At 38.5% G+C, this 27,804-nt stretch overlaps 2 protein-coding genes across 12 annotated transcripts in view; one reads left to right on the top strand and one right to left on the bottom strand.

The window, feature by feature from the left end:
• The window catches only part of CTNNA3 (catenin alpha 3), a 454,192-nt gene that overhangs the window by 129,754 nt on the left and 296,634 nt on the right, over positions 1-27,804 (top strand). The window contains exon 1 of one of the 10 annotated variants that reach the window (XM_050305773.1): positions 12,462-12,482. The exons of the other annotated variants lie outside the window; for them this stretch is intronic. Coding sequence (XP_050161730.1) covers positions 12,480-12,482 — 3 coding nt within the window. The 5' untranslated portion in view covers positions 12,462-12,479. Of the gene's footprint in view, positions 1-12,461; positions 12,483-27,804 lie in introns of those variants that run through there. 10 annotated transcript variants of the gene reach the window in all.
• LRRTM3 (leucine rich repeat transmembrane neuronal 3) overlaps positions 1-27,804 on the bottom strand; it is a 73,947-nt gene that overhangs the window by 6,636 nt on the left and 39,507 nt on the right. The gene's annotated exons all lie outside the window — the stretch shown is intronic.

Genomic DNA, 27,804 nt, shown 5'->3' with positions numbered 1-27,804 from the left:
CTTGTCCAAGCCAGACTTAATTAAATATTAGGGTGCCTAATATAGTCAAATAGTCCAAGGCCTGGTCATGCAGCTTTTCTTGCAGGAACTGAAGGGCAGATTTTTTTTTTGTTTTGGAGAGCTCTGTGGACAGTAAGGTAATCAGTGGTATTCCTCATCATGAGAAAAAATCACTGAAGACTATCTGCGATATCCAATCAGTTATGACGCAGGCTGCAGTTATTCTTACAGATTTTCATTTGGTGTTCTCGTTTTGGTTGATAGTTGAACTTTCTGGGCTACCATTGGGGTATAAGTAGGTTTTTTTGGCGGACTGTAATCCTCAGATTCTCGTGCATCAGATAGGCTTCTGTAGAGTGTGATTAATATGATCTTATTTTTCTTTATCCTTCTCTAATTATTTTAATGTAACAAGCAATTTTAATATCCCCTAAGTGCTGTAATAGGCAATCTCATTACTTATCAGCAGGCTTGTGTACAGAAAAATAGAACAGCAACAAAATAAACAACACTGAATGAACCTCAAGTATTACCTACTCTGAGGCAGTAGAGGTGGTCAGATTCCAAAGATCATGAGCCTACCTTAAGAGAAGGAGGGTATTTTTGTTGATTTATTCTTTAGCTTGTTCTTTACTTTCTGGTGTGTGAGAAGTTGGGGAATATTAGTTGGTTTTTTTTTTTTAATTTAATTTAACTATGAAAACTAGGTCCCGAATTTAGTGAAAGCTGAAGTTCTCAAAACTCCAATAATAGGGGGTTCAAAAAGTATCAAGGAGCATGTTGCAGTATCAGTTCCTCTTTTAACATTTCAAACAGCCCGTTCCCATGGAATGGTGTTGTTTTTGTGCACCGTGTTCTCAAAAAAATTAATAAACAAAATTTAAAAATCTAATATTCACAACCTGCATCAGCTTATGATATGAGTAATATTTTTCTAATGACTAATCCAGACATATCTGTCAGAGATGGAAAGCCTATGCGGAGACTACTTTAATCCATTTGCTGATTTTTTTCTGGTCTCAAAGTCCCTTGAAGTACCTGATTGAAATCCAAGTGTGCATGCAATTTTTTGCATGTAGATCTTTAAATTAGTTGAAAGGTACAGACACATTCCCTTGGGATTCAATCAATTGCTGAAACTTAAATGGTTTTGTTTATTAGAGGAAGTGCTTTATATTTGAAGTCTATTTTGCACTGTTATGCAGCTGTTCTCATTGAAAACTTAGTACATGCTGCACGGAATTCCAGGGTTTTTTTCCCCCATCCTTCCTTCCTTTGTTCTGTGAGACGGGTCTGTGTTGCTCAGAGAGGAGTGGATCATAATATATCTATTCAAAGAATAACTGAAATAGGCAAAATACCAACTCTCCATATAGCTACCATTGCACTTCAGTTGAATAACTGGCATATTGATATTTTTTAATTGTTTGAACAAGACCATTTTCATATATCTTAAAAAACCCCTTTGAATGCTGCCAAAATGCTAGTGCAGTTTTGGCAGGGGCTCTCCTGGAATGCAGTCCTTTTTTTTTTGTTAATGGTACAAGAATTGACATCTTCACACAGAGGGAAGAGACTTCCAAAGGCTGGGGGAGAAAACTCAGAATACAGAAGAATTCAACCCAAAAGTCAGATTTCTACCTGGAAGCTTATTAATAGGGATGATTATATCTAAAAGGAAAAAACAGGGAAATTCATACTTAATGTTTAAATAAAATACTGCTTTAACAGACTCAATTCTTGGACTTGATTGTGCAGTGTTCAATGTTGGGTTTATTTCTGCAGAATGGTATAATTTCATAAAACTCTTCCGAGTACAGTATTTCCGATTATGTCAGTAAATAAGCTCTGTGTAATTATTTAAGTGAATTAAAGACAGATGTTCATTAAAACTTGAATGACATTATAGCAGAAGGCTAATACCAGATGCAGCTGGAAAAACAGGAGCAGGGCATAATATAATTTATATATCTCATGGATGGGGGGCAAGGGTTATATTGTTTCTTCAGGTTTTTTAAGGCTCTTAATTCACTGTGTTTACCTGACAAATATAAAATTATTATTTTTTGATGTGACAGAAGTAATGAAATAGAGCATTTCTTTTTCTTTACCAATACATCCTGTGCATATATTGATTAATATGTGTGCTAATGAAATAATTTTCTTCTTTGAACTTCTTTCCCTCTGTGAGTGACCTTCCTATTATATTTCACCACTGTGTAATTCTAGAGAGAAAAAAACTCTATTACATTCCCAAACAGCATATTTCTATTACTAAAGTATATTAATATTTTCACTAGTTAAAATATCATGTACAGCAGTTGTGCTGCTGCTGTGGTATTTGCATGGCACTCAGGCTGGATGTTTGCATATTGAACTGTTCATAACTGTAAAATTCTTCAGTGTAGAACAATATATGTTTTTTCAGGACAGGAAAACATTATTTGGCCAATTTATTCTTAACTCTTTAAAAGTCCAGGTCAAACATTCCAAGTATAAAGTGACAGTCTGTTGATAACCAGTCTATCCTTTTCCCTCTTTAATGCTGCACTAATTAGTTAGTTTGCTAGTACCCAGTCATGCAAATAAGTTTACTTTCTTATATTAACTGTGGAAAGAGCCATCCACAGTGTGTGACTGTTTTGGTTGGGCAAAAACAGGGTCACCTTGCTGTGTGGTAAAAGAAGCAGCTTTTGGTATTTTTGGTATTGAGAGCAGGCAGAGAATGGTTCTCTTCAGAACATGGAACCTGAGATGTTAAACAGTATTCAGACTGCCCATGTATGGCAGGAACCCAACATGACTTGAGGGAACACACAAAAGGGGTAATGAACAGCACTGCCAGTGCTCTTGACAGGTCTGGCCTCAACAAAACCTGTGGAGCCTGAACACTTCAGAAACAATTGAAACAATTGAAACAATTGAAAATATAGCAGCAAAATGTAATAAATATATTCAATTTATCTAATTCTCCATGGAAACTTCCACAGAATTTACAAGAGAGGTGGTAGTTTCATTCTGGCTCATTTGCTGTTCAAACAAGTGAGGAAAATCCATGGAAAACAGGGCAAATTTGGAGGGCTCCAAAACCAGGCCCAGCTGTGTGCAAAGAGGAATGAAATACAGGTGCAGTGGATGTTCCTCGGTCTGCTTGACCTGGATTTGATGCTTTCTGCCTGCAGGGGCAAGACTGGGAAAGCTGTGCTGGTAATGATGGAAATTACCCTTTGTATTTGAGAAGATTTTGGGTACACATTGAATTAGAGTGAAAAAACAGTTGAGGACTTTTGACATTTTTGACAGTGCTGGAGTATTTTAATTTCAAATTAGAGATGCTGTATTAATAATTAAACTTTTGACAATATGGATTATCAGAATTGATATTTGAAATGTCAATTAGAGTTTTAAAGTGGCAATGGCGTATTAAAATCACAATGAGAACATTTTGGTCTAATCCAAATTTTCCAGAATTTTTAGTAATTATGTGTATATTTCTCCTTTTTTTTTTGGAAATTGGAATTTCCTGGTTGGAAAAAAATCCATCCATGTGTTTTTGCCCAATTCTGAGTACTCTGAGAATAATTTCAAAGATTGGTTCCTTTGCTGAAGCCAGACCATGTCATGAGCGTGATGGTGTTCACAAAGTACCATCATATCTCATCTGAGACATCAGACACAGACCCAAAAGGCAATCTAGCAACAATAGATGGAGTTACTAATAGCACCACTACAATGTTGGGTGGCTGTTACTAATTAAATGACTTAACTAAATTGTCACCAAAGAATGTAGCTGATCACTGAATTGCTCTTTATCATCTGGCTGCTTGAGCAAACCACTGGTGTGTGTCATACACTGGGATGTAGGTGTGGGTCCACTATTTTTTAATTTCGTTTCAATTTCCATGGGCATTTCTGCATTCTCTCAGTATAGGTGCAGAGACTTTGGTTTGTCTCACATGAAGGGCTCTGCTGCCACCTCTATAGTGCTAGGAGTTTTGAGGCAGTTGTTATGACTGGTGTGGCTATACACAACCCTAAATTTCTGGTTTGATATTTGCCAACCATAAAGAGCAAAAGGTCAACCAGTATGTGCCACTTGTTTGGGATGCTGCTCTCTGCATAGGATTGCTGGCAAAGGAACAGTCAGAGCTTATTTTCCTTGGCTTTGGTTCACAGCTCAAGTGGGATTTTCCTCCATTTGGTGAGTCACCATGGAGTGCTCTTGTGGTTCTACAGTCCTGGGCAATACAAGATCACTTCTGAGATGCTGTTTTTTGATTTAGAGAATACTGGCATGCACTTGGACCATTCCCTGTGAATTGTGTTCAAAGGACTGCTCACAGATTGGATTTTGGAAGTCATGCGGGCTGGGGTGCTGCAGTTCAGTGTTACTTGTGGACTGATATCCGTCCTAATTTGGCCACCAGGGAGTCCCTCAGCTGTGCTAAGCAGTGTTTGGGTCTGGAAGGTGGATTCAGGGGTGCTGAACGCTGCAGGAGTGAAAGGCAGATGTTTGCTTACAACACTGGTCCCGTGTGCTGTGACAGCATTTCATCCAGGGATGCTGAACAGGGTCAGCACAGGTGCTGGCTGAGCCAATGGTCACTGTGTGATCCCACAGAGAATTGTCTTAGCTGACTTTACCTCTTATAAAACCCCCTCTAAGCCCATTTTCTTCTAAAAATATACTGTTTTCTTCGTGTAAAACTTTCATTGCAAGAATTTGCGTGAGTATGACTAAAACATAATTAATTTCTACTACAGCTTTTTCAAAATCTGGTTTTGCATGCTTTAGTATGCACACCAGGTGGTCTGGAAATCCAACCAAATTTCACAATGCAGTGTCGCAGGTAACATCTAATTTACAAAACAGATTTGTAAATATTTGGGCAGAATTTCTTTAGGTTGATTTTAGAATAAGAGGGCAATACTTTGTATAACTTAATGTGACAGAGATACTTTCTGTCTTTATAAAGAATAGTTTACTATTTATCGTTTTGTTCCTTTTGGTAATGTGCTTTGCACATTGAAAATAGATGAACAGAGAACTATTCAGCTGAGTTACCCAGAGATGCAGATGGCTAGGACAGAAATCTGCCAGTCTCTCAAAACTGTATTGGAAAATTCCTGATGAAAGACTTTTACCTCGAAGCTAGTGAAGTTAACTGGAATGGATCACCTTTGTTTCCTGGCAATGGATTTTACAGTTGTATGGAAGAAAATTCTCCAACCTCGTGAGCATTAGCAACACATTTAATAAACCCTATTTTATTTTACAAACATGTAATAGGGAAGCTTCTGAGGTGGCTCATCCCATTATGCCCTGAGTCTGTGGCACCTGCTTCTGAATCAGGCAGCTGGCTTTGGTCACCTAGGAATTTATTGGAAGACTTTGCCTCTGTCCTGGCCACAGAGGCTGGTCTGTACTTGGAATTTGCCGTCCACAAAGCCTTCCGGGTAGCCACACTTTTTGACTGTATCTGCACTCTGCATCTGGCATTGACAGGAAATGGGTCTGGGGAAGGTGAAGTGCTGCCCAAAGATTGCTTTTTCCTAGGACTCTTTGAGGACTTGGTGGAAACTTTCAGTTTGGCACTCTCTTGGAAGAGAAAGGTGATGAAATAATTGAGTTGTCATGCTTCGGGAAAGGTATAGCCAAATTACTGACTGTTGAAGGCTCTAATTTCACTTCTATGAATTTCTGTAGTAAGCGAAGGCTGTCTTGAGAAGGAAGTTACTTTAAAGTGAATTGGTGTGTAGATTGATTTATACTGCAGTGATTGCCCCAGAAAACGCTCTCGCTTCACTGTCAGCACAAAGCAATCCTTTGTAGTTTTCCTGCCAGTTAAGCTTGTACCTTGCATTTTCCCTAGCAGTGTTTTCAGCATTCCCTAAGGTATCAAAGGCAGGTCACACTGAAGAGGATGTCCTTGGCAGTGCAGTGAAATGCATGGATTGGACTTCTCCGTAGCTGCAAACGCTGAGCAAAGGGACTCTAGGCAAGGAGGTAAATCTCTTAGCCTGCAGTGCAATGAAAATGCTGTAATGGGAGTTCCTACATGGCACACTGTGGTACAGAGCTGCTCGCTCACGTTCCAGAAACAACAGTCCCAGCAGGTCTGTGTGCCTGGGCAGCACTTGCCAACCCATTGCCTTTGTTTATTAGCAAACCCTCTCAGGGTTGGATTTACTTGCTCCACTGCTCTGTGTCCTGCAGTGCAGATTTATGGCATTGCCTTTTAAATCTTGTAACAGTTATGGCTTAAAGTTGGCTTATGCAGAGATAATAACTTATGGTTTGAAAGAAAACAAAATGGTGAAGAACACTCTATTCAGAGTTGTCTTGATGTTACTGAGAAAAGGGATGAAAAGATTCTGTTGCAACCTACTCTAAAGTGGCAGCTGGAGAAGAGTGCAACAAGGAAAGGAAGAATAATTAATTTTAAACTTGGGTGGTACCTGTAAGATAAACCACTCAGCACCCTGGATAGCCAGCCTTTTGAGGACATACCATCATTCAGTTTATGGAGTAAATGTGAAAATTGCAGTAGAGCTTTTGAAGCACTCTTATAAATTCATTTTCTGAAAAGTAGTTATGTGCTTTGACTAAATAATACATGTTGCCTGGTGTTTTTTATGTTTAAAAAGAAAAGCTTTAACAAGCATAAATGAGAAAAGTTGTTGCTTGCAATTCAGAGAAGCTCTTGCATTGCTCAGGCTGATGATTTGCATTGAATTGTTATTTCATTTGTTATTCATTAACAAATTATTTTGTATTCTGTAAGAGCAATACCTACACCCTAATGGGATTTTCAGTTTCTCAGATTCTTTATGTTCTGATTTTATTCAATTAGGATGTAGTGCTTTCACACGTGTTACTTAACTAAAAGAAGATGAGGAGACACAAACAAACAAACAATCCTGAAAGCACTTAATGCTCAGTCCTTAATCTACCTGTCCTTTCTGTTCCTTTCCACCCTGGAGATGTTTAAGCAACATGTGCTGCTGCTTTGTATCACTTCTTGGCTTCCCTGCAGCAAACACAAAGTCTCTGGACTGTAGCATTTTTGCTGCAGCTGAGAAACCAGCTTGTTATTCTTGCTGCATTTACTGTGCCCTCGGCACTGATCCTGCTCTGCTGCCCCCGAGCTCTGTGTGACATGAGCTGACAGCCCAGGAGTAAAGCCCATGAAAGCCGTGCAGAAATCTCGTGGTTAGGGCAAGGATATCATGAGCTTGTGGAACTTGTTGACATAAATAAAAGAAGGGAAGGAAATTGCAACTTAGCCAAAAGATGTGAAGTATGATGATATTGCTGGGACAGGATCTCCACTGAAAAGCCACACAAATGCATGAGTTACAAGAAGGGGGTTCTAAAAAGCTAAGCTTGTCTAGCTGTCTGATTGGAAAGAAGCTAATGCAGCAAGAGCATTCGGGAGCCTTAATGGTAGATGTTCAGAGTTATGGGCATCTTTGCCATCAAACTGTGTATCTTTGTTCATTTTCATGTGAAACATCCTTTTGAAGAAAAATTCTCCATCAGTGGACAAGTTTTCCTGAGAAGTATTGGGTGGTTTGGCTTTTTGCTTTAAAGCATAATAGAATTTATTGATGTATCTCTCCAGTGTAGTTCCCCTCAGGAAGGAGTCCTTTTTAATCTCACTGTTGAGTTCTGTGCAAAATCGTGGTAGATGTTCAAATAGCTGCTTTTTCATTTCTGTTTCTCCTTTACCTGAGGTAACACAGTGCTCCTTCTGATGAAGTTGTGCTTGTTAGCAGCTCTCTGGGTGTCCCTTTGTGTGTGTGGGGCACAGCACCTCACTCACTCCTGAGAGCTCCAGTAAATGGATGTGGTAACGTGAGGATCAGCAGAGCCTTTTAGCTGGTTCCATTTTATTTTGTAATTGGGAATATATCTGGTCAGTGGATTGTTCTGACATTTAAAATACATGCAAAAAATGTGTGGTTTTTTTTTTTTTACTAATTTTTGTGGAATCTTCTGCTTTGATAGGTAGAACTGTATGTCCTTTTTAATTTTTTACTTCTCCTTTCTCCCCTTCCCCCACCATTTTGGAGGATTAATAATCTTTCTCACATTCCTCTCTAAATGTTTTTCTTCAATCAGGACCAACTCTGACTTGATGGAACAGGTGGTTGCTTAACCAGCAAATTGTTTAACATAAAACCCCAGCCAGGAAGTAGCTTCTTTTAATTAAAAGAATGTAATACTGCTCCTGCCAGTTGTCTTTTCCCTTGCTCAGCGTTGCACCACTGTTTTGGACAGAATGTGCCCTGGTAAAATAAAGAATATCTCCAATGTTAACCCTGTTTCATCCCAATCACCCAGACTTTTCTTGTACTTGCTGTGATATTAAGGTGGATGGGACTTGCTTTCCATGTTTCAGGAGGAAGTATTTATTTTTTCTCTACGTTTCTTTTGATGATGGCAATCTCTTCTGGGTTTAGGGGAAAAAACTCCAGCCCGAGCATATAGTTCCACCTTTACCTTGCAAAATACTGTCACTCAGGGACCTCAAAGGCAGGACCTGATGTTGACAGATAAATCTGGACTGAAATAGCAGAAATTACGTTTAATTTAATTCCTTTTTTTTTTTTTAACTGAAAGTCTTTTTGCAGGAAGATTTAAGCAAAAACCCTCCTACTACACTTTTTTGGTTTTTTTTGGCTGAAGTTTAAACAGTTGCTTGTGTTATCTGTAGTGTGCACAAATGGACTTTGGAATGAAAAGGCTGTTTAGACCAGTTTTGTTTAAGCAGCAAGAGAACTGTATAGATAATTATTCCTAGTGTTACTGGGTGCTTATTGTCAAATTATCTTGCTTGAATTACAGGATAGGGATCTTTAAACTAGTCACTGTAAAATATTCCTTTTCTCCTTTAATTGTTAGTGTCTTATCAATTTCATAGATATTTCCCATTTTTGTGGCATCTACTTACATGTGATAGTAGAGGTAGAGAGGTCTCTGTTCAAATAAATAATAAGAATTGAAGATCAGTGTCTCAATATTGTATCTGATCTGTTACTGACCATCTGTGACAGAGGATATGGGTATTTTGATCAAATAATATTTTCAACTGACACCTGTGTTAACCGTGAGACTGACAGATAGATTCACTGTTGTTGACAAAGATATTATTAGTCCTTGAATAAACCCACAACTCCCGGCTTTGTGTCATAGTCTGGCCTCTTGTTATATACAATCGCTCCTTTATTATAAATCCAGGTGAGAGGATTTACTCAATCAAGATTTCAGAGTATTGAAAAGGTGTATCATTTGGTGTCCTTTTGGGGATCCCCCAGTTAATTGTGACATCATAGTGGTGTATCACTTACAAAATCTCAGTTTTATACATGGCACTGGGTGTCTGTTTATTGCAAGTGAATTTGTAAAAGCTGTAGTAAACTGGCTGTAATTTCTACCACGCCACTTGTTCACCCTGCACAGTTGCATTTGACTACTAGTTGCAAGTTACACCTTTTCAAAATGAATATGCTGAGTGACACTGTAGTTCTGTGTGAGTATAATAGCCTGACTTTGAAGCGTTTAGGTGGTTGTGATGGTACCTGTTAAGTATGTAAAGGTGTTACAAGGAACATCTGCTTCTGTCAGAATTGATGCCACTTTTAATCAAGATCAGCACTTTAGGCTGAATCGGACATGAATTAATATCAGAATTGGCCCAGCTGTGAGGCACTTTTCCTCTGTGTACATCCAGGGTGCACTTGGACAGTGTAACAGTAGTAATGGTGTTTTCAAACCTGGCCAGGTGAAAGGTCCTTAGACTTTTTTTTTTTTCTTTTTCCCAAGGAAATCCTTTGTTTTCCTGGGCCAGTCTCTCAGTTCTCTTGGGGTGTGCTGTGTTTCCAGGCATGGAGGGAAACAGAAATCTGATGAATCCTGCCCTTGAAGAAACACTGTGTTGTTACACTGTTTCAGGGCAGTTCTTTAATTCTCTCCATTTGTGCGTATATGTATTTTAATTTTTCACTTCAGTACCCACATGCAACGTGACAGAGTTCTAGTTGCTTTGGGAACTTTAATTTCCAATTTTCTTATTTACTTTAAAAATCAAAGTGTTCCATTAATGCCTGTTTCTTCTGATAAGCTTTAGGAAGAGTGTAGTGCATTCTCAGCCCACAGCTACAACTGGATAAAGCAATTTTCACAGTAGCTATAGACAAATGTATGGTAAGTAAATTAGCTTTTATTGTAATCACAGTGACTTTTCTATTTGATTTCTGCATGTTCTTGTGCATATTCTCAAATTTAACTGTATAAAAATTGGAGAGAGGTGATTTCAAAGCTGTGTGCATGAATATTTACAGTGAGGTCTCTCTGTGCTCCTGAGCTGCACACATGAACAGCAGAGCATTTTTTCTTAGGGCATGTGCTGTAACATCAGCATACCCTGTGTGTTTCAGGCTGCTTGTGGCACTTAGGGTACACAGTTTTTATCCCAGTTTTCTAGCTGGGAGCCATATAAGCTGCAGACACTATAGAAGAAATCTGAGTATCTATTTGGTGTATTGTATGTGTTTTTGTGTTTTGAAAGGAGGGTTTTGATGTATTTGTAGCATTGCTTGTCTTTCTAGTTATTCACACATTGCACAGATTTAAATTGAAAAAGACAGGGATAAAATGGGTACTGCATATAGACCTGTTCATGTATGTTAATTTGAATACGATGCTATAGGAAAGACCTGGAAATAAAAAAAGGCATGGTAGGCAATGTGGTCTGGAAGGTGAAATTAGTTGTTTTGTGCTGAAATGCGGGTGAGGACATACGAGAAGCTTTCTAACAAAGGAGCTGTACAGTTTGACTCTCAGGTTGGAAAAATAGCACATAAAGCCTTGCAGAAGCCTATCCTAGATATGCTGGCATCATCTTAGCAGAACCAAGTGTTAAAACTGCAGGAGGAGACTGTGGATATGTTGCAGGACAGAACCAGAATTTAGATGGGCAAATGGGAGAGGTGGTTTGAATAGATGAGGGGCCTGGCTCTGTCCTCAACTGTGCCCCCATGAGGTGAGGAACAACGGGGTAAATGGCAGTTCAGCAAGAAAGAGTGGGTGTGACCCAGGGCATGTGAGTCAGCGTCATCTTGCTGCCACCAAAAAGGCATGGCACATGAGGTAGTTCAGTGCCCAGGCATGTCTTGTGGTTGTTTTACCCTGACCAACACTGGTAAGGCCTTGGCTGGAGAGGAATAACCTCCAAATTGAGCTGTGTGGTTAAAGAGAGATACAAAATAATAAGAGACTACCTGAAGGACAGCACTGGGAGAAATCAGAATCTAGACATGATGACTTAGGGGAATGATTCGGAGACTTTAGTTAAGAGAAGGTGAAGTAATGTGATAAAACCCTTCAGATGTATAAAATGCTGCTGGAAAGAAGGGACAATCTGTTTTCCATCCCCATCTCCATAGTGTTGGGTAAAAGAAGAAACAGGTCTTAAACAGGATTAAACTTCTCATGTTAGGGATAATTAAGTGCTGTAATAGGGTGATAGAGGAAATAGTGAATTGTGCTTCACAGGGAGCAAGTAGATTAGCCAGACTTCTGTCAAGGATACATTGTGGCCGTTCTGGCTGGGACAAGTGATAGAAAAGGTGGTCTCCCAAGTCCTTTTAACCCCATTCTGAAATACAAGTTTTCAAAGATATTTTGAATCTGAGCAAAAATATTTCCATTATTGTGTTTCCAAAGGATGGTTGGGTGTAAACATTGTCACAATAAGCTTCTAGATAAAAGGCTTCTTGTTGCTGGAAGTTGGCATTGGCATTCCATGCCCACCCTCCTCACACACACACACACACACACACACAAAGAAGACAAACCACTTTTTAGTCTTGAAAAGTTCCTACATAAGTAAAAGCTGTTGATTGTTTCCAGAATTAGAAGGTGTAGATCAAAGACATACCCTTTTGAGTGGGAATAGTCCTTGTTAATTAGAGAAATAGAGCAAACAAGTTGGTTAAAAGAGAATTTGGAGAGATCTGTGTTTTGTTTAGAGGCCGAGTGATTGAAGAGTAGCACCTACAGCAAGTTTAAAAGGTGGGAAATTCTGCATTTGCATCTTACTGCAGCACTCTTGTGCATCCCCCTAGGTCTGAGGAGTATTTTTGTGTTGGTTGTTAGTGGCTCATTGGAGATATGGGAAAATATTTCCTCTTGATTGAGGCACTCCCAGTAGAAGAGGCTATTTCTGTTTTATCTTGAACTGGTTTGGATGAGGTAATTTTGCTCAAAATAGATGTCTGCCATTTCTGTCTGTTCTCCACAGAAGTTCTAATAGAGTTTATCTCTTCCCCTGTCCTGAAGGAAGAGGATGAAAGTGATAGCAGTAATTGGGAGAGACAACCCTGTGGGATGGACAGCACAGGGCTTTTCGTGTTTGAATTACAAAAGATCAGGGCTAGATGGAATATTTTTCCCCTCATCAAGCCACTCTAGAATGGTATGTATCACACTTGATTTCTTGGGGAGTGGGATAATGGATTTATTTATTCTCCTATTTAAAGCATCATAAATCAGGACTGATTTGACTGGGTTTATGCTAATAGCACAGTAGATGTAGAAGGAAATCAGGGGGTTAATATTTCATTGGGGCTTAATAAATTCACCACAATTATCAAAATTGCTCTTGGTTAATTTGCAAAATTAAATGTATATCTTTTAGGCCACTGAGTTTTTCCTTAGAAGCTTGGCATCTCTTGGCTTGTACCTCTCTCAGAACCCTTAACTCTGTCAATGTGTTCTTGGCCAGGCCCTGTTTTCATACTGCACAAGACAACGAGCTCAATATGCTGCAGTGCTGTGGCAAAATGAGTGTCAGAGCAGTGCAGAGTTGGCACAGGCTACTTGCTTAAGGACAAATTCAAAAAAGATTAAAAAGTTCTCACAGATCTATTGGTAAAGAAAATTATTCAGTTGCTAGGAGGGTATCTGTAATTGGCTATAAAGCAGTGGGGAGTGTCTGTAATTGCCCTCTATTCCATATACTTTCTCCTGAGAGCTCCTGTCCATACAATTGAGAAAATTCAACTTGAAGTTCAGGGGTTGTTAATTGACCTCAAGATTTATCTTCATCTTTCTGTAACAGTTTTGCCCAAGCTTTTGGAGTCTTTGCCAATAACTTGGCACTCTAAAGTTGTATTGGAAAAGGTTTACTGGTATTTTGTTATTCAGGTAACGAAACTAAGCAGATTCACAGTTCTGGCCTCATCAGCACAGCTAAATGGCATGGGGTGGTGTGAAAGAGAATCAAGGTGGAGGCAGAACCTGTGTGCATCTCTTTCTGTATCAGCAATATTATTAACTGAAATCTGATAGCAGAGCTGGGGGATACCACATGGGGGGCTTAAAAGCTGCTTTGTGGGAAGGGGCTTGCTCTCCTGGGCGGAGTTGGGTAGGACAAGCAGCAACAGTGTCATTTGTTTTTATACTAACAGTAGCAAAACGTTGGAGCAGTTTGTATAGGGAAGGTGAGGATTCTTTCTCAAGGGGGACACCTTGTAGATATGTCAGAGTGATGAGGAAAAGCTGACTGTGTCCTGAGGCTGAGGGTGCACGAGGTGACTTGACAACAGAACTGTGTGCTGCAGTAAAAGGAGGGGTTTTACTATCTTGGCCTGCAGTAGAAAAAACCTGGCGTTTGTGTTAGTTACAGGTGTGTCAAAAGACACCTCAGTTAGTATTTTGCTTGACATTATATCACACTGGAACAGCAGTTTCCCACTGTGCTCAGGTTGTACAGTATCTGTGCAGCATCGATAACCAGAGTTTGCTGTGCCTTTCTCTACTTGCTGCACTTAGGGGTTCAGTGCAGGTACCACACCTGCTCTTAGACAGAGCTAAATGATGGCACTCTGGGTCTTGTCACAAAATCCTCCCATGGTTAGCTGCCCACAAGTCATAACAGGCATTTTATTTCTAAAGCAGTTGATTTTCATAGAAAATCTCAGTGAGAACTAAACTGATCCTTCCCAAGGACAAAACTTGGGAAGTACATTTCCAGTTTTTCATATATGACAAGTATGGAATTATTTTAAATGTTAAAATTGTCTTTACTGGGGCAAAGACTGTCGAAAACTGTGTGAATACATACTTGAATAACTCCAATCTGTAACTTTCCTAGGGAAGCTGATCATATTTGACAAGGGAAATAGGATTCCACAGGAGTTATATGAAATCCTGAGATGATGTAAATGGAAATATACTTTCTTGGGGAGAGGAGAGAGAACAACTTCCCCATAATTGAGTTGCAGATAAAATTGAATTTAAAGGGTCCAGCGAGCTTGTTTGAAGTTCAAAGAAGCTGGTGCATAAATTTGACCTGCCTAGAGTTATTGCATCTTAACACATAGAGCTTGATCAAAAGAAAAGCAGAAATGGAGTAGTTCCAGAAATCCAGATTGATTAAGTCAATCTTTCTTGCCCAGTGATGGACTGTAGAAAAATATCATGTGGTCTTCTGCAAAGTATTATCCTCCTGGATCAAAAGATTTCTCTTCCAGCTTTTCTATACTAATTGTACAGTGAAAAAAACCAGAACATGCGCAGTGAAAAGATGATGTTCTTTATGATCTATTCAAGTTGCCAGTTCGTGGGGGCTGCTCTCCTGCAGTGTAAGCTACAGAAATGCCAAGTCAGTAAAAATATTATTTAATAGCTTGCATTTACCTTTATGACAAGCTTGGGGAATGAAATAGTAAAATGTAGTGTGATCTGTAGCAGTCTACTTATTTTATATTGTGATTTATTATTTTGCTTCTGTGAAATGGAGGGCCATTACCTGCAGAACCTCTGGATGATCCTGCTAGCAGGGCTCTGCAGCAGGAAGAGTGCAGGGTGTTTGTGGGCTGAGATCTGAGTGTCCAGAAATACACAGACTGTGGGTTCTTTGGGAGCAACTCCTTACAACTGGCAGCAATAGGTGCTTCTTAATCAGCTAAACTGAAAAATCTGGGTAGAGACAAATGCCCTGGTACCATTCTTATCATCTCTAGTTCCTGGAAGCCTCAGTTTAAGGAATCAAGACTTGAAAGTATAATATAGGTCCCAAGGTGGAACAGTGTTGGCTGAAGACTGAGGACAGAAAATCTGTCTGTAGGACTGTGACCTTTCCATGTAGAAAGTACTGTTCTGTGATTCTGGTAATTTCACCGCCTTTTAAAATCTAATAAAAGCCAATTTTGGGGAAATAAGTACAAATGTTTACCCTGTATGTATTTCCATATATGCCATATATACTGGCAGTTCAGACAAGGAAATTATAAAATGTCCTATTTGATGAATTTTGATCTGCTAGACAGCACAGTCATTTTGGAGCTTAACTGACTGAGAGAGGTCTCTACAGGCCTGCTAATCTACCAGTGTGAAGCTAATTGCAGTGTTAGAACCTGCCCTATTTTATACATATCAAGCTTTACTTTCTCCTGTGGTGGTACCCAGAGCACTGCAGTGCCTTGGAAAAACTCTCTGTCAGTGTTTAAAACAGGCCAAAGGAAATATATTTAGGTGAGGTAGCATCAGTATAATAAGCAATTTCTTCTCTTTCCCAGCAAGGTTTTGTGCAATTCTAAAGGCCTGAAAGAACCTCTGAGGAAACTGATTTTTATGGAATGTCAGAAGTGTCGTGGCTCATTTTAAGTGCACGTCTAATATTCCTACATGCCTGGTAGCTTAAAATCTGGCCTCTATTTGAAATGGCACAGCTCTTTAATTCTGTTAGGCTGTTGAAAATAACACCAATCTGTTCAGTCACTGACAGCAGGTGTTTTATTGTGTGGTGATTTGGGATTACAGGAGTTATGGGGGAAGGTGACCTTGATGCAGGTTTAAGTGCAGCACTTCTTGACACACAATGCAGTAGAGACCAGCACTGATGTTAGTTATGTTGTTAAACGCACTAGGGCTGAATTACTTGAAACAAATTAAACAAGTGACGTTCTTATTTCATAAACTGCATTTAATCTCATGCATGGTTGTGTTTATGAGAGAGTTGCAGCAATACAGTAAATTAAATGTGCGTAGAAGTCAGACCAGAATCTTCATAAGCAGATGTTTTGTATTTGAACTAGAAGAAATAGGATAAACCTGAAGTTATGCAGGATAAGAAGGATGAAGTCTCATGCATTTACTAAAAAAGATAAATTTGCAATTTTGAATAGTTAGTATTTTCTCTTTTCTTCAGTCTGAAGCCCCCAGAAAGAAATTAGGCTGGTCATTAGGTCAAGGAGTAATCCAGAACACAATGTGCAATGGAATTTTGCAAAGAAATAAGCCCAGGTGATAAGTATAATCAACATCAAGGCTGCTGATACTTATTCAGAATGGCTCTTGATGTTTTTGGCCTCTTGTAGGAGTACGGGTTTTCACTGATGTTAATTAGGAAACCTGTGTGACATATGAAAAAGTTGTAGATATATTTAAAAAAAAGTTACTCCCTGTCAGGCCATTTTTTTAACTGTATTTACTTTCTTTAGCCATTCTAAGTAGCTATGGGAAGAGTTGAAAAACCTAAATAAAAGAAAAAGATTTATGTCAGCATCGTTCATAGTTTTGTTTGTTTGTTTGTTGTTTGTTTTTTGTTTGTTTTGTTTTGTTTTTAGTGTTTTGGCCAAAACCACAATGGTAGATTTAAATTTTATTTGTCAAGTAGTTTCAGGAAATTGTTATGTTTTGTGGCAAATAAACTGCTGGGAAGGAAAAATCAGTCTTCTCTGCTCCTTCGTAATCCTGGTGCAGAAATATACTCATAATATTGTGCAACCTTATATACCCACTCACATGTGGGTGGAATTTGTAATTCAGTAGTTTATCTAATGATTTCATTCCATTTTGCAGTGACAGTTTTCATTAAGACTATATTTATTCAGAGAAAAACTAACCTAATAAGAGTAGCCTCAAGTAAAGGGATTTATCATTGTCTTTTTTTAAAATAATCTGAGATACGTATCATTTAGGCATAACAAAAAGGTTTGTGTTTGTTTTTTTTTTTCTAAATTGTGTCACGTTTTTCCCAGTTGTGTAATGTGTATTACTTGGAGAACGTGCAGTATGTATTTGAAAATTCACTTTTTTTTCAAGTACTGAGTTAGGATTGGAAGGGCTATAAACAAAGGGGGAAAAAGGGTAAGAGTTGATCAAAGCTATAGCCAAGAAATGTCATTTGAAAGTCATAGGGATCTCCAAAGGTTTACCTTCTGTGTGGTATCTGTACAATTTTGAGTTTGTTCCAGGGTCAAGAGGAAGGTTTACATGAGGATGGGGAGTGGGGCTTTTCCAGGCCAGTAGCTTAGACACAATGTAGAAAATATTTCCTTTTATTATAAGGTTTAGTATTTAGCATCACTTTTTCATTGTATGTTCCATCAAACACTTTGGCTACTCAATAAATTTCGAGTTAAAATCTGATCAACCCATCTAAAAGAAGCTGTGTGGACAGGGGACATCTGAATTCAGGAGCGACAGGCCCAACAAATCTTGAGGGCACTTATGTAATTTCGCAGTATATTGTCCCTTATGTTGAAAGAATAGTCCTTATCACTCCAGAATAATTTTTATGCCTAAAAATGTTTGTTTTCCTATCCTCTGATAAAACCATCATTTTTTGTCACAAACTTTTTATAAAACTAGAACTGTAAAGTCATTGCTATAAATTTATGTTCTGAGTTCACATATAAACACAGAGTATTAAGGATTTTGCATTTCTCTGTTCTAAAGCAGGCAAAGCCTGTGAAGGCTAACACAAAAATGGAGCAATAAAAAAGTCTGGGGAAAAAAACAGTTTCAAATAAATACCAAATGAGCTTTTAGGAGGGAAACAGGACATGCCTTTTGAGGAGAAAGTGAGTTTGAAAGGCTCCAGCAATATGAATTATCACGTGTTCCTGGAGAATACATCCCATAAAATCCAATTTATCCAGTCTAATGCTGTTGGCAGTGAATCCCAAACAGGGACAAAAAACATATGAGACAGGTGAAATGACAAACCAGGAGGGTGTCCATACCTGGTATAGGAAGGAGCTTCTGTAATCTCCTCGGGCAGGGATCAGGAGATTTCTCCCCTGCCTACTTACTCTGTTTATATAATCCTACTTGGTGCTTACACAACACCTTGGTAATGTAGTGTTTTTCTTAATTTCACAACTATTTTCCCTCATATTATTATCACCAGAAAGGTTGGAAAACAAGACTTGTTCATTCTGTAGATGAGAACAGGGTAAATCCTGACTTGAAGGGCTTTGTATTAGTTAATAGCATTGTAGAAGGTAAATATGGTTGCTACCTGCTGGAGTTACCTTCTCTTCCTTCTTTTTTTGTCTTTCCTTTCTTACTTCCTGTGCCCCCCATAAGATGGGTACTTGGTAACTGTACTTTCAGGAAATTTAAAGATGTATTTAATATTAGTAGAATTAGAGTTGATTTCCAAAATTTGCATCTGGATCGGAATATCTCACGTTTCAGAGTTCCATGAGACGTTATTTGTATGGTAACTTTTTAGAAACAGTGCTTGGGATCTGCAAATGGGCCAGAATTCAGATGTCAACAAAGGAAACATATTTCTGTGCCTGTCTGTGATTATGATGGATGCAGAGTTTGTTTCCTAGGGAGGTCTCTGACAGCAATTGCGTACAAAACAGTTTGCTTGTTACCTGCTCGTACCTCATCTCCTCTGAAAGTCGCTCTTTATCGTTTTATAGCACTGGTGAGTAAGTGCTGCTGAGTCAATGCTTGATTAGTTTCCAGCTGGTCCTGTGTGAGTAATTTATCGAGATGCCAAGCAATCAAATTAAATTTTCAGAGTATTACAACTTCACTAGGACTACAATGTGGTACTGTCATCATGATGCCATCCCCAAAGACTCTGATGGCCCGTGACTATTCTGAAGTCACCTCCTCAAACTGGTAGTGACATCATTTGACCACAGCACAGCACTCCCTCTGGATTTTCATTAACCTTCTGCAACAGCACCACCAATGGCTTCCATTAATACCAGTCTGAGACTATGGTGACAAGAAATATTGCAGAGGCATTTTTGCCAAGAACAAAGGAAAAGTTTGCTTTTACTGCAAAGGCAACGTTTGGAAAGAAAGTTACCAGTAGAATAATTCTCTTCCAAAGTTTCTAAAATACTAGTAGATAGTCTATGCATCTGCATATTGATGTATGTTTGATTTTTATTATAAAAAGGTCTGAAATTGATGTGACATGAAAAACAAAGTGTTCCCTAATCTGCCAGATGAAAAATTTGGAAACTGTAAATGGGTTTTATTTATGTACCTTTGCTGATGTTAGGACTCAAATAATTTCATGTAGTTGATTCAAATGTCAAATTTTACTGGAAGTATTACTGTGGCCTGATTTTATAGCCTCTCATACTTTTTACTCCTCAACCTGTTGTGATAGTTTAGATTTGTTTCATGGGGAGAGTGGCTCTGCATATGAGGAGGGTGCCTCTGGGAGAAAATTACCTCTTTCTTTCTACTCTTTAATCTTGTTCCAGGGTGTCCTCTGCTTTACAGAAGCTTGCAATACGGTACCAGATTAAATTACTATTACTTTTATCTTTCATTAGGCAAGAAGAGATATGGCTAATTATTGACTTCACTCAGCTTCCTCCGTGCCAGAAATTGTCTGAGCTAATGGGCACAGTTGCAGGCCAGTATTGCTTTTGTTAGAGGAGCTCCTAGAGAAAGGCCCTGCCTACACCCGAGCAGTTGAACCGTCCTCTGGTTTGGTTTGATGCAAAAGAAGTGCAGTTTGCTTTGAGGCCCCCATGCAGTGCCAGCCAAAATGTGATATGTTCCTTAAGTGCCTGTCTGAATGCACTGGGAGATGTACGTGTTCAAATGAGTAAGGTAGAAATGCCCAAGAACTCAAACTCTTAATTTTGTCAGATGCACTATTTTTCCTCAACCAGTCCATTAGTCCACAGTTACAGTTAAATGTATGGCAACTTCTCAGCACAGATGGGAGCTGGTAGGGACTACAAATAATGAAAAATGGCTGCATTGCTGGTAATGAATAAGCTTCATGATTCCCTTGACTTCTGGTTTGCCAGTGGGTTGGTTTTTTTTTTTTTTTCAAATGGGAGTACCTTAAGTGCCTTAAGTATTTACTGTGAGCTGTCTGAAAGCTACAACACCTTCCATAAACATGAGAGTTTAAAACTCAGTGAATTCAGGAAAGTCATGATTTCCCCTGCTTTCAGGCTTCTCTATAATTCTAAAGCTCTCTGAAGAAGTGTTAAAACATTACAGAGTGGGATGTTTGGCTTCCACATTGCCTCAGGAATACTTAATGACAAAGGCTTGTCATTCATCTCCTAAAATCCCTGAGAACAAAAACAAATTTTATGTTAGCATTACTTCTTTATCAATACAGTCAAGAAAGCAACTGGGGCATATTTCACCTTTAGGGAGTTTGGTAAATGAAAGTAGTGCCATAAAAATCTATTCTGAGTCTCCTCTCATAATCAAGGATTCGCTGTAGAAAGCGTAACGGTGACCTTAAGCATTCCGTGTCCAAAAGGGAATGTAGAACAAATTTGTGCTCTCACTGGAGGACTGTCATAAAAGTTTGCTGGGCTCTCTTGTTAGCTCTGCTCTTTTTAGTAGTGATCTTGGTTTGTGTTAGAAGGGGACCTTTTTGGGACAAGAAAAGGGTGTGTATATCTACCCTTTGGTTGCTGGATTAAATCTTGTGATGGCCAAAGAGCTCTGCTTCTGGAATCTTAGGGGAGGTGCCTTAAAAATAACTCAGTAAGCATTTCTTGTATGTATCAAAGGGAAATTTGACCCAGCGTCTGTCAGAGTTGGGAGGTGTCCCGTAATTCAGAACGCGTAATCAGAATGGTGTTTTGTGTGAAGATGAGGTTAATTAAGCAAACCTGGGGAAGTAGGTCAGCCTAAAACCCTGCGTGGTTAATCCAGTTGTGAGACACTCTCAAACATTGCCTAGGGAAAAAAATACTTTATCTAAGGATAAAGACTTGTGGAGTGTCACTTTCTTGAGTCCAGCTTTTGATTTCCATACAAAGACCTCTAGAGCTACTACTACTGAGTAACCTACAGCGGTCATTTTTAGGGATTACTTCAGAATACAATGTGTTGGAATGACTTGGGTATTTAAGATGTCCTCCTCATTTCTTGCTTAACTCCCCTTTATTCCCTGTGTGCTCAGACGTGTAGAAGTTGCCAGCAGAAGACAGTCTCTGTTCTTGCAGTCCCATAAGGGCTGTGTTGATACAGAGTCACACCACCCAAGTCTCAAAGGATTCTGTATCACATGGTGCTTTGGGATAAACCCAACATAAATTTGTAGGTTCCTTTTGGTTTTTTTTTTTTTTTTTTTTCCTCCCTGCTTTATGTCGTTATTGAAACCCATGTTTCTTCTCTTCCCTCTTCTTTTAATAATTTTGTTGTAGGGTCTCATCTTCCTGCTGTTGGAAATTCTTTGGTTTCTGATTATAATGTTGTAGGGTCAATATAAGCACATTTTGCTGCCTTTCAGTTTAAATTAACCTTCTTTTTCTCTGGGGTTTATTTACTGAGATATACCTAATTTTCTCCTTTGTCCTTAATTTTTGTAAACTAAAAATCCAAGCTATTCTTTTTTCCTTTCATCCACCTAATTGATTGTTGTGAAGGTTCTTTTCATCAGAGATTCACTTTGAATCTCTTTCTCAAATATAACTGAACAGCCTCATGTATTATCCAAGAGAAATTACTTGTACCTTTTGTAATAACACCTCTCTTTCTTCACTGAAAGTGACTCAATTGACATGTTTAGAATCAGGTTCACCTTTTTCCAAGCCATATTGCATTACTCCTTTATATTAAGGTTGGAATTGATGAATATTAATATTTTTTCCCCTGCTGTTATTTCCAGTGAATAAGCCCATTGTTTACAGAAAAGAAATTGTCTCTAAATGCATGACTGTATTATTTCCCATCAATTTTAATATTTTTCCTTTTACTGCAGTCTTCTCTGACATCTCCCTTTTTCAGTGTAATACTTCAGTCCCCCTCTGTTGATGATACTGCATAAATTTGTGTATCATCAAATTTCATTGCTATAATTTAACTTTTTTTTTCTTGTTAAGATCATTAATGAAAATACTGAGAGAATTCATTTGTAGTCTCTCACCAGGCCTTCACTTTCTCTTCAAACACTGAATTTTTGCTTCTCTTTTAACTAGCTCCTTATCCACCATAGAATTCTTGTTGCTAATTGGCATCTCTTCATCAAAACTAGTCTCTTGTTTTATCAAAGTTAAAGTGGTGTATCTTTGAGGGACAGAAATTTCAGAGCTGAAACATGGCAATCAACTGACACACAGGGAATACAATTTTCCCACAAAATTGATTTGTGTTTTCTGTGATTCAGGAGCCAGCACTGCATCTTCAGAGTGGTTGATAAAGTTCAGTTATGGATACTGCTTTTGCAATTGTACTTCGTGAAATCCTTTACTCTTAACTGATACCTCTGGTAGGAAGTCAGAGTGAAAAGCAACTCACTGTCTTGGAATGACAGAGTTCAGGAATCAAAACTGCTTCTTTTCTTGGAAAATGCAATAAAATTCGTTGCTAATGACTGACTTAGTTCTCTTGTCTTTGAAGTTGCACAGTTAAAGCAGGTCGAAGTGCTATAACTGTATTCAGTGTGAAAATGACTCTTTTATACTGTGAGTATTTAAGTAACTAGAAGTGGCTGGATCATAACTCAGTTAAGGGGAACACAAGATCATAGGCATGTTTTAATGTGTATACAGGCATCCTGGCAAAGGTAAATGTTGGGATAATCCAAAGGAAGAAAGCTGGCAGAAGGCCATTGGAATGATGAAACTGTAGATCTTAGAAAGCTTGGAAAATTTAAATGCACAAGAACCTCTTTGAAATCCCATGGGTGAAATTCTTATTGTTAGTGGCCACGTCTAAGCAATCTGTCTCAGGCACCTGCTTCTAAAATGGTTTGGGTTTTTTGGTTTATTTTTAGTCATTGTTTCTTTGATTCCTTTCTTTTCCCACCCCAATACTGTAATTCATCCTCTTAGAATTTTAATGGGAAGCTGTGTAACATTTTGACATATCAAACCTATCCCTCCTGTATAAAAATACTTAACCACTGTAACATTAGAGAGAAATGTGACTGAAGACTGAGCTTTTAACACATTGTCATGTCCTAAATGCATCCTGACTGGCTTAGCCTTCCTTTGTTCTCCTGGTTTCCGTGTCTCCTACAGAAAGCATGACTTCCAGCAGCTAGAGGAGAAGGAAGCACACTAAGAATGCATGAAGGGGATTAGTAAAGTTAATTTTCAAATACGATGAGTGTCTTGGCTGAGAGCTACTTCCATTAGGCAAAAACCTGGTGGATTCCAATTTGTGCCGCCACAAAAATACTGAAATGTGTCTTCTGATGCATTATTAAATCTATAGGGCCAAATTTTCTACCAGTGTAAAAGTGCCACTGATGACATTTACTGCATCCAAAGATTTGACGTGCTATTGGCCAGTTCCTTAGGATTTAATTTCTTGTGTTGGCACTATAATTTATTTGGGAGAGTAAGACACCGAAATACAGAATTTTATTATAAGAAAAGACTGATAGATACCTATTCAGCCTCAGAATTATTTTAATAACACTGAAAACTAGTGACTACTATTATGAGGGAAGTATTGGGTAAGAAGACAGAGAAGTGACTAGTAAAATCCAGTCAGTAATCTGAAATACTTAGCAAGGCTTTCAGTGTCTTTTGATGTTATCAGATGGAGGTAGCTTAGAGTACTAATGGACTACTGCCCTAGTTAAGATGCTAAAGATCTGAAATAGGACAATGCTAAAAATTGTGGCACAATGGATAAAACTGATTACTTTGAAGATGCTGGTAATTCTGCTCACAGCATAGAAAGTGATTTACCTGGTATTTTCTTTAGGCAGCAAAGACTTTTGGCCTTTTTAGCTTCCAGCATTTCTGCCTCACATTTTTTGCTCAATTGCATTGGTTAGTCTTGAATACTTGCCTTGAATTCTTCGGGGTTGCATTGTGGGATTTTTTTGCAGTGGTCAAGAAAAGAGTAATGCTGAATGTTAGTAACTGGTTTTGGAAGAAAATGAAGGCACAGATGCTGTATTTTATTTTATCTTCTCCTAATTTTAAAGTTTGCTGCAATGACCTGCTTGACCCTCTTAAGAATCAAATGATAGAATTTGTTGTAGGGACTGACTTGCTTATGAATTATGGTCATGATTTGCATTACTCTAGTGCTGAGGGACTTGCTTGGCCCTGGGGAGCTTGGATGTAGAGTTATCTGGTAGATACAGACACCACCACCTTTTTATTTGTCTCTTGCTGTATTCACAAATCTAACACCTTTTAAACCTCTGATGCTCAGCAGGGCAGTGATTGCTTGTCCTGCAAACAGGCACAGAATGAGATATGACCAGTGATTTGTTCCCTTGGGTGAGTCTCCTGGTGCAGAGGAAGCTCCAGCTATTGACAACCCCTCATGTTCAGGTGCTGTCTGAGAGGGAGAAAAAGCAGCATTGCCAGGTTGTACTTTCTGAACTAAATGGACAGAGGTTTAATCAGAATTAATGTTCCTGTGCAGGGGACTTGCCCATCTTCCTGCTAGCTCTAATATTTACTGCTCACGAATGGTGTTAATAAAAATCTGGCAGCACTACTGGTTCTGAAATTATGTTTCCTGTCATTTTTTTTTCCTTTCCATTTTAACTTTTCTAGATCAACAACAGTCTTAAGAAATAGCATGAATAACAATAATTTATTCATGAATGGTGAAACGTTGAAGACCCACTGGAGAGGCATTTTTGGAAAAGACATACCACAACATCAGAGGTTAGGACTCCTGAGTGTTCACGGAGCTTTATGGGAATGTGTGAACGAGACCTGCCCTACCCTGTTCATTAGTATCATTCTTCAGTTTGATAAAGACCATGTTCTATACTCCTATTTGCTGTGCACCAAAGCTGTTCTTCTACCAGTGATGTGCTTCCAGCACTGAGTCTTTCAAACTCTCACTTCAAAGGCGGAATTATTGCAAATAAGCTGGTCTAGTGTTTAATGATTGATACCTACCATCCTATACCTGTATTATCCTGAAACTTTAGCTGTAAAATATCAACTAATCAAAGAAAGTGGCAGTTCAGATGACTCTTTATATTTAGTTACATTATTATAAACAGGGAAACAATTTCTTTAGGTGAATGGATACATTTTCTTTTTCACACAGTTGCCTGAGTTTACAAAGGGTCAGTAAACCTGGTGGGATTTCAGAGTTTGGCCAGTCCAGTGCAGAGGGTTTGAGCTGCAGGAAACCTGCCTTCTGTCACCTGCCTTCTGTCACTTGCTGCTGCCAGTGGGCTGGTCATCTCTGGGCCTTCCCTTTCTGAAACTCAGGTCCCTCATCTCTCGATTAGAGGTTTTAATGCTGGCCTTTGGATAGTGCTGTTTGATTCACTGATGAACTGGGTGTGGCTATCAGTCATTGCTATCCCCATCTTTATAAAACTGCTTTGGAGTTTAGTAATAACTGCAGATTTTGGGCTGATACATTATCGTACACTGAGACCCAGAAGTTGACGTATAAGAGGAAAAGGCCGTGAACAAACCAGGAACATTCCTTCAGCACTATTTTTTGGTGTGTGTTTTTTTTTTTTTTTTTGATAGAAATTAAATTTACACTTCTCTGTGATAGGTTGAGAATTAAGTGGTTCCTTACCTTTTTTTTGCAGTCTTTTAATGCTGAGTTGTCTGTTGGCTTAAAATATATTTGATTTTTATCACCCATGGAAATGAGCATAACTGAAGAAAAAAAACCTGCTAGGAAGGTGCTGGCACCTCTTTTTATGCAGTGTTAAATAAGATGAATAGAAAGGTTTTCTTAACCTCCTGGTCTTCAGAAGTGTTTTGAGCCTTTAACTTCTTACTGGCAGGATTCCACATGTCTCTACTTCCTTACATTACTTTTCTCATGTCACTCCTAAAATTATCAAGTCAAAGTCAACATTACAGTGCAGAATTGCACCTACTGAAGACAGATGTCAGGTGTTTTCTGTGCACAATGAAAACACGAGTAGAAATTGCTTTCTCTGACCTTAAGCCATTTTTCATTTTTTAGAGATCATGTGAAAGAATTTAATCCAAATGAGATTTTCAGCTTCAGTTTTTCCAGAGTATTTTTTCCAACATCAGTCATGATGTGTTAAGGCTGAAAATACTGGTCTAGTACCCTTTTTAATGAGTTCTGTGTGACAGTATTCATTTTCTTTGGAAACAGGAAATGCAAAGTAATGTTAAGGATCAGATTATAAAATTTGAGTTATTTATGACTTATGATTATCATTTCCATTACTCTAGTGCTGAGAGAACACCAGATCAGTAGATGTCTTGTTATCCTAAATGCAGCAGAGAAAAGAATTTTCAGGCATGCCTTTTGCTTTGTTACTTGCATGAAGCAAAAATAAAACTTTTTAAGAATGTTTGGAAGTCATGAACTGACTGTACAAAATCACAATCAGGAATGAATACATTTAAAATTTTTCACCTCAATTTTGGGATCCTTAGTGTTTGCTCATTTTAGATTTTCAGTCTTTTCCTCAGAGCCAAGAGTGTGAGATTTGGAATTTTTTTTTTTTTTAAAGTAATGTATAATTGACTTTTCTCACCGTTATATGCTGGGAAAACACACACACAGCAAAATCACAAGAGGTGGGAGGCTCTGTTCTATTTGTGCAAAGATAACAGATATTGTTGAAACATTTGCAATACTCATGCTTAGAACAGGGGCAATTTGAATGCTACTTAGTTATGGAAAATAAACTATATTGTGTTGGGTTTGGGCATCACTCTTAGGATGTTGCTGGAGAGATAAGAAGCCCAGAAAATAATACTTGTGGGGAAGGATTGAAAGAGTTGGACTTGCTAAGTCTAGAAACAAGAGGATGAAAAGTGATGAAATGGTTTTTCAGTCCATAAAATCCTGTTGAGCTTGCTCAGTACCTTCAGAAGATGATGTGTTCTAGCAGTTTAAATTCAACCCTTTAAGTCAAAGTGCCAGACTTCAAACCTCAAACTAAGCTGTGAGACGCTTTGCACCCGTATGCAGGTGAGGTAGGAAAAAGAATTACACATTTGGTTGTTTCCATTTTAGTGTTCTGTTTTGAGATGCATAAGATCAGCTTTTGAGCTTGCTAATGAGAATATTTTTAACTGAAAGGACAAGAATGTTTTTAACTAAAAGTCCTTGGTCTTTGGGCAAACCTTTGACTGTCTCATGCTGGGTTCCAAAACAATGATTGAGAGTTTGGGTAGACAGGATGGATGTCAAGGTAGCCTGAACCCTGTAGTTTAGAAGACTAAACTTCAGTGCATGTGCTGTCACTGCCACATGGAATGTCACTCAATATTATTTCATTTACACAAGACCAAACCCGAAGAACTCATGGCCTTATACTATGGCTACCATAGAGTTAACAGAGTGAAGTTACTCCCTGCAAAGACTGACAGACACAGAACATCAAAAGATGAAGCTATGAATGACATTTCAGTGGAGGTTCATCTTCAAATGCCTCAAGTGTTGCTGAATTTAGACTCCAAGAAATAAATAACCAGTCTTCATCCCTTGTCTAGCAGCAGAGTTCCACTAATATTAAGGAAACTATCTTAATTTTAACTTCCTGAGGATATGGCTGTGAATTGTTTGAAAGGGTCAGAAATAGTTCTTATTCTAAAGTTGCTTTTGATTAA

Source organism: Myiozetetes cayanensis, unplaced genomic scaffold (assembly GCF_022539395.1).
Source record: "Myiozetetes cayanensis isolate MyiCay16 unplaced genomic scaffold, myiCay2020 scf10, whole genome shotgun sequence".
In the NCBI taxonomy this organism is placed as follows: Eukaryota; Metazoa; Chordata; class Aves; order Passeriformes; family Tyrannidae; genus Myiozetetes; species Myiozetetes cayanensis.
The sequence above is the reverse complement of the archived record's forward strand: the minus strand, read 5'-3'. Positions and strand labels throughout refer to the sequence as shown.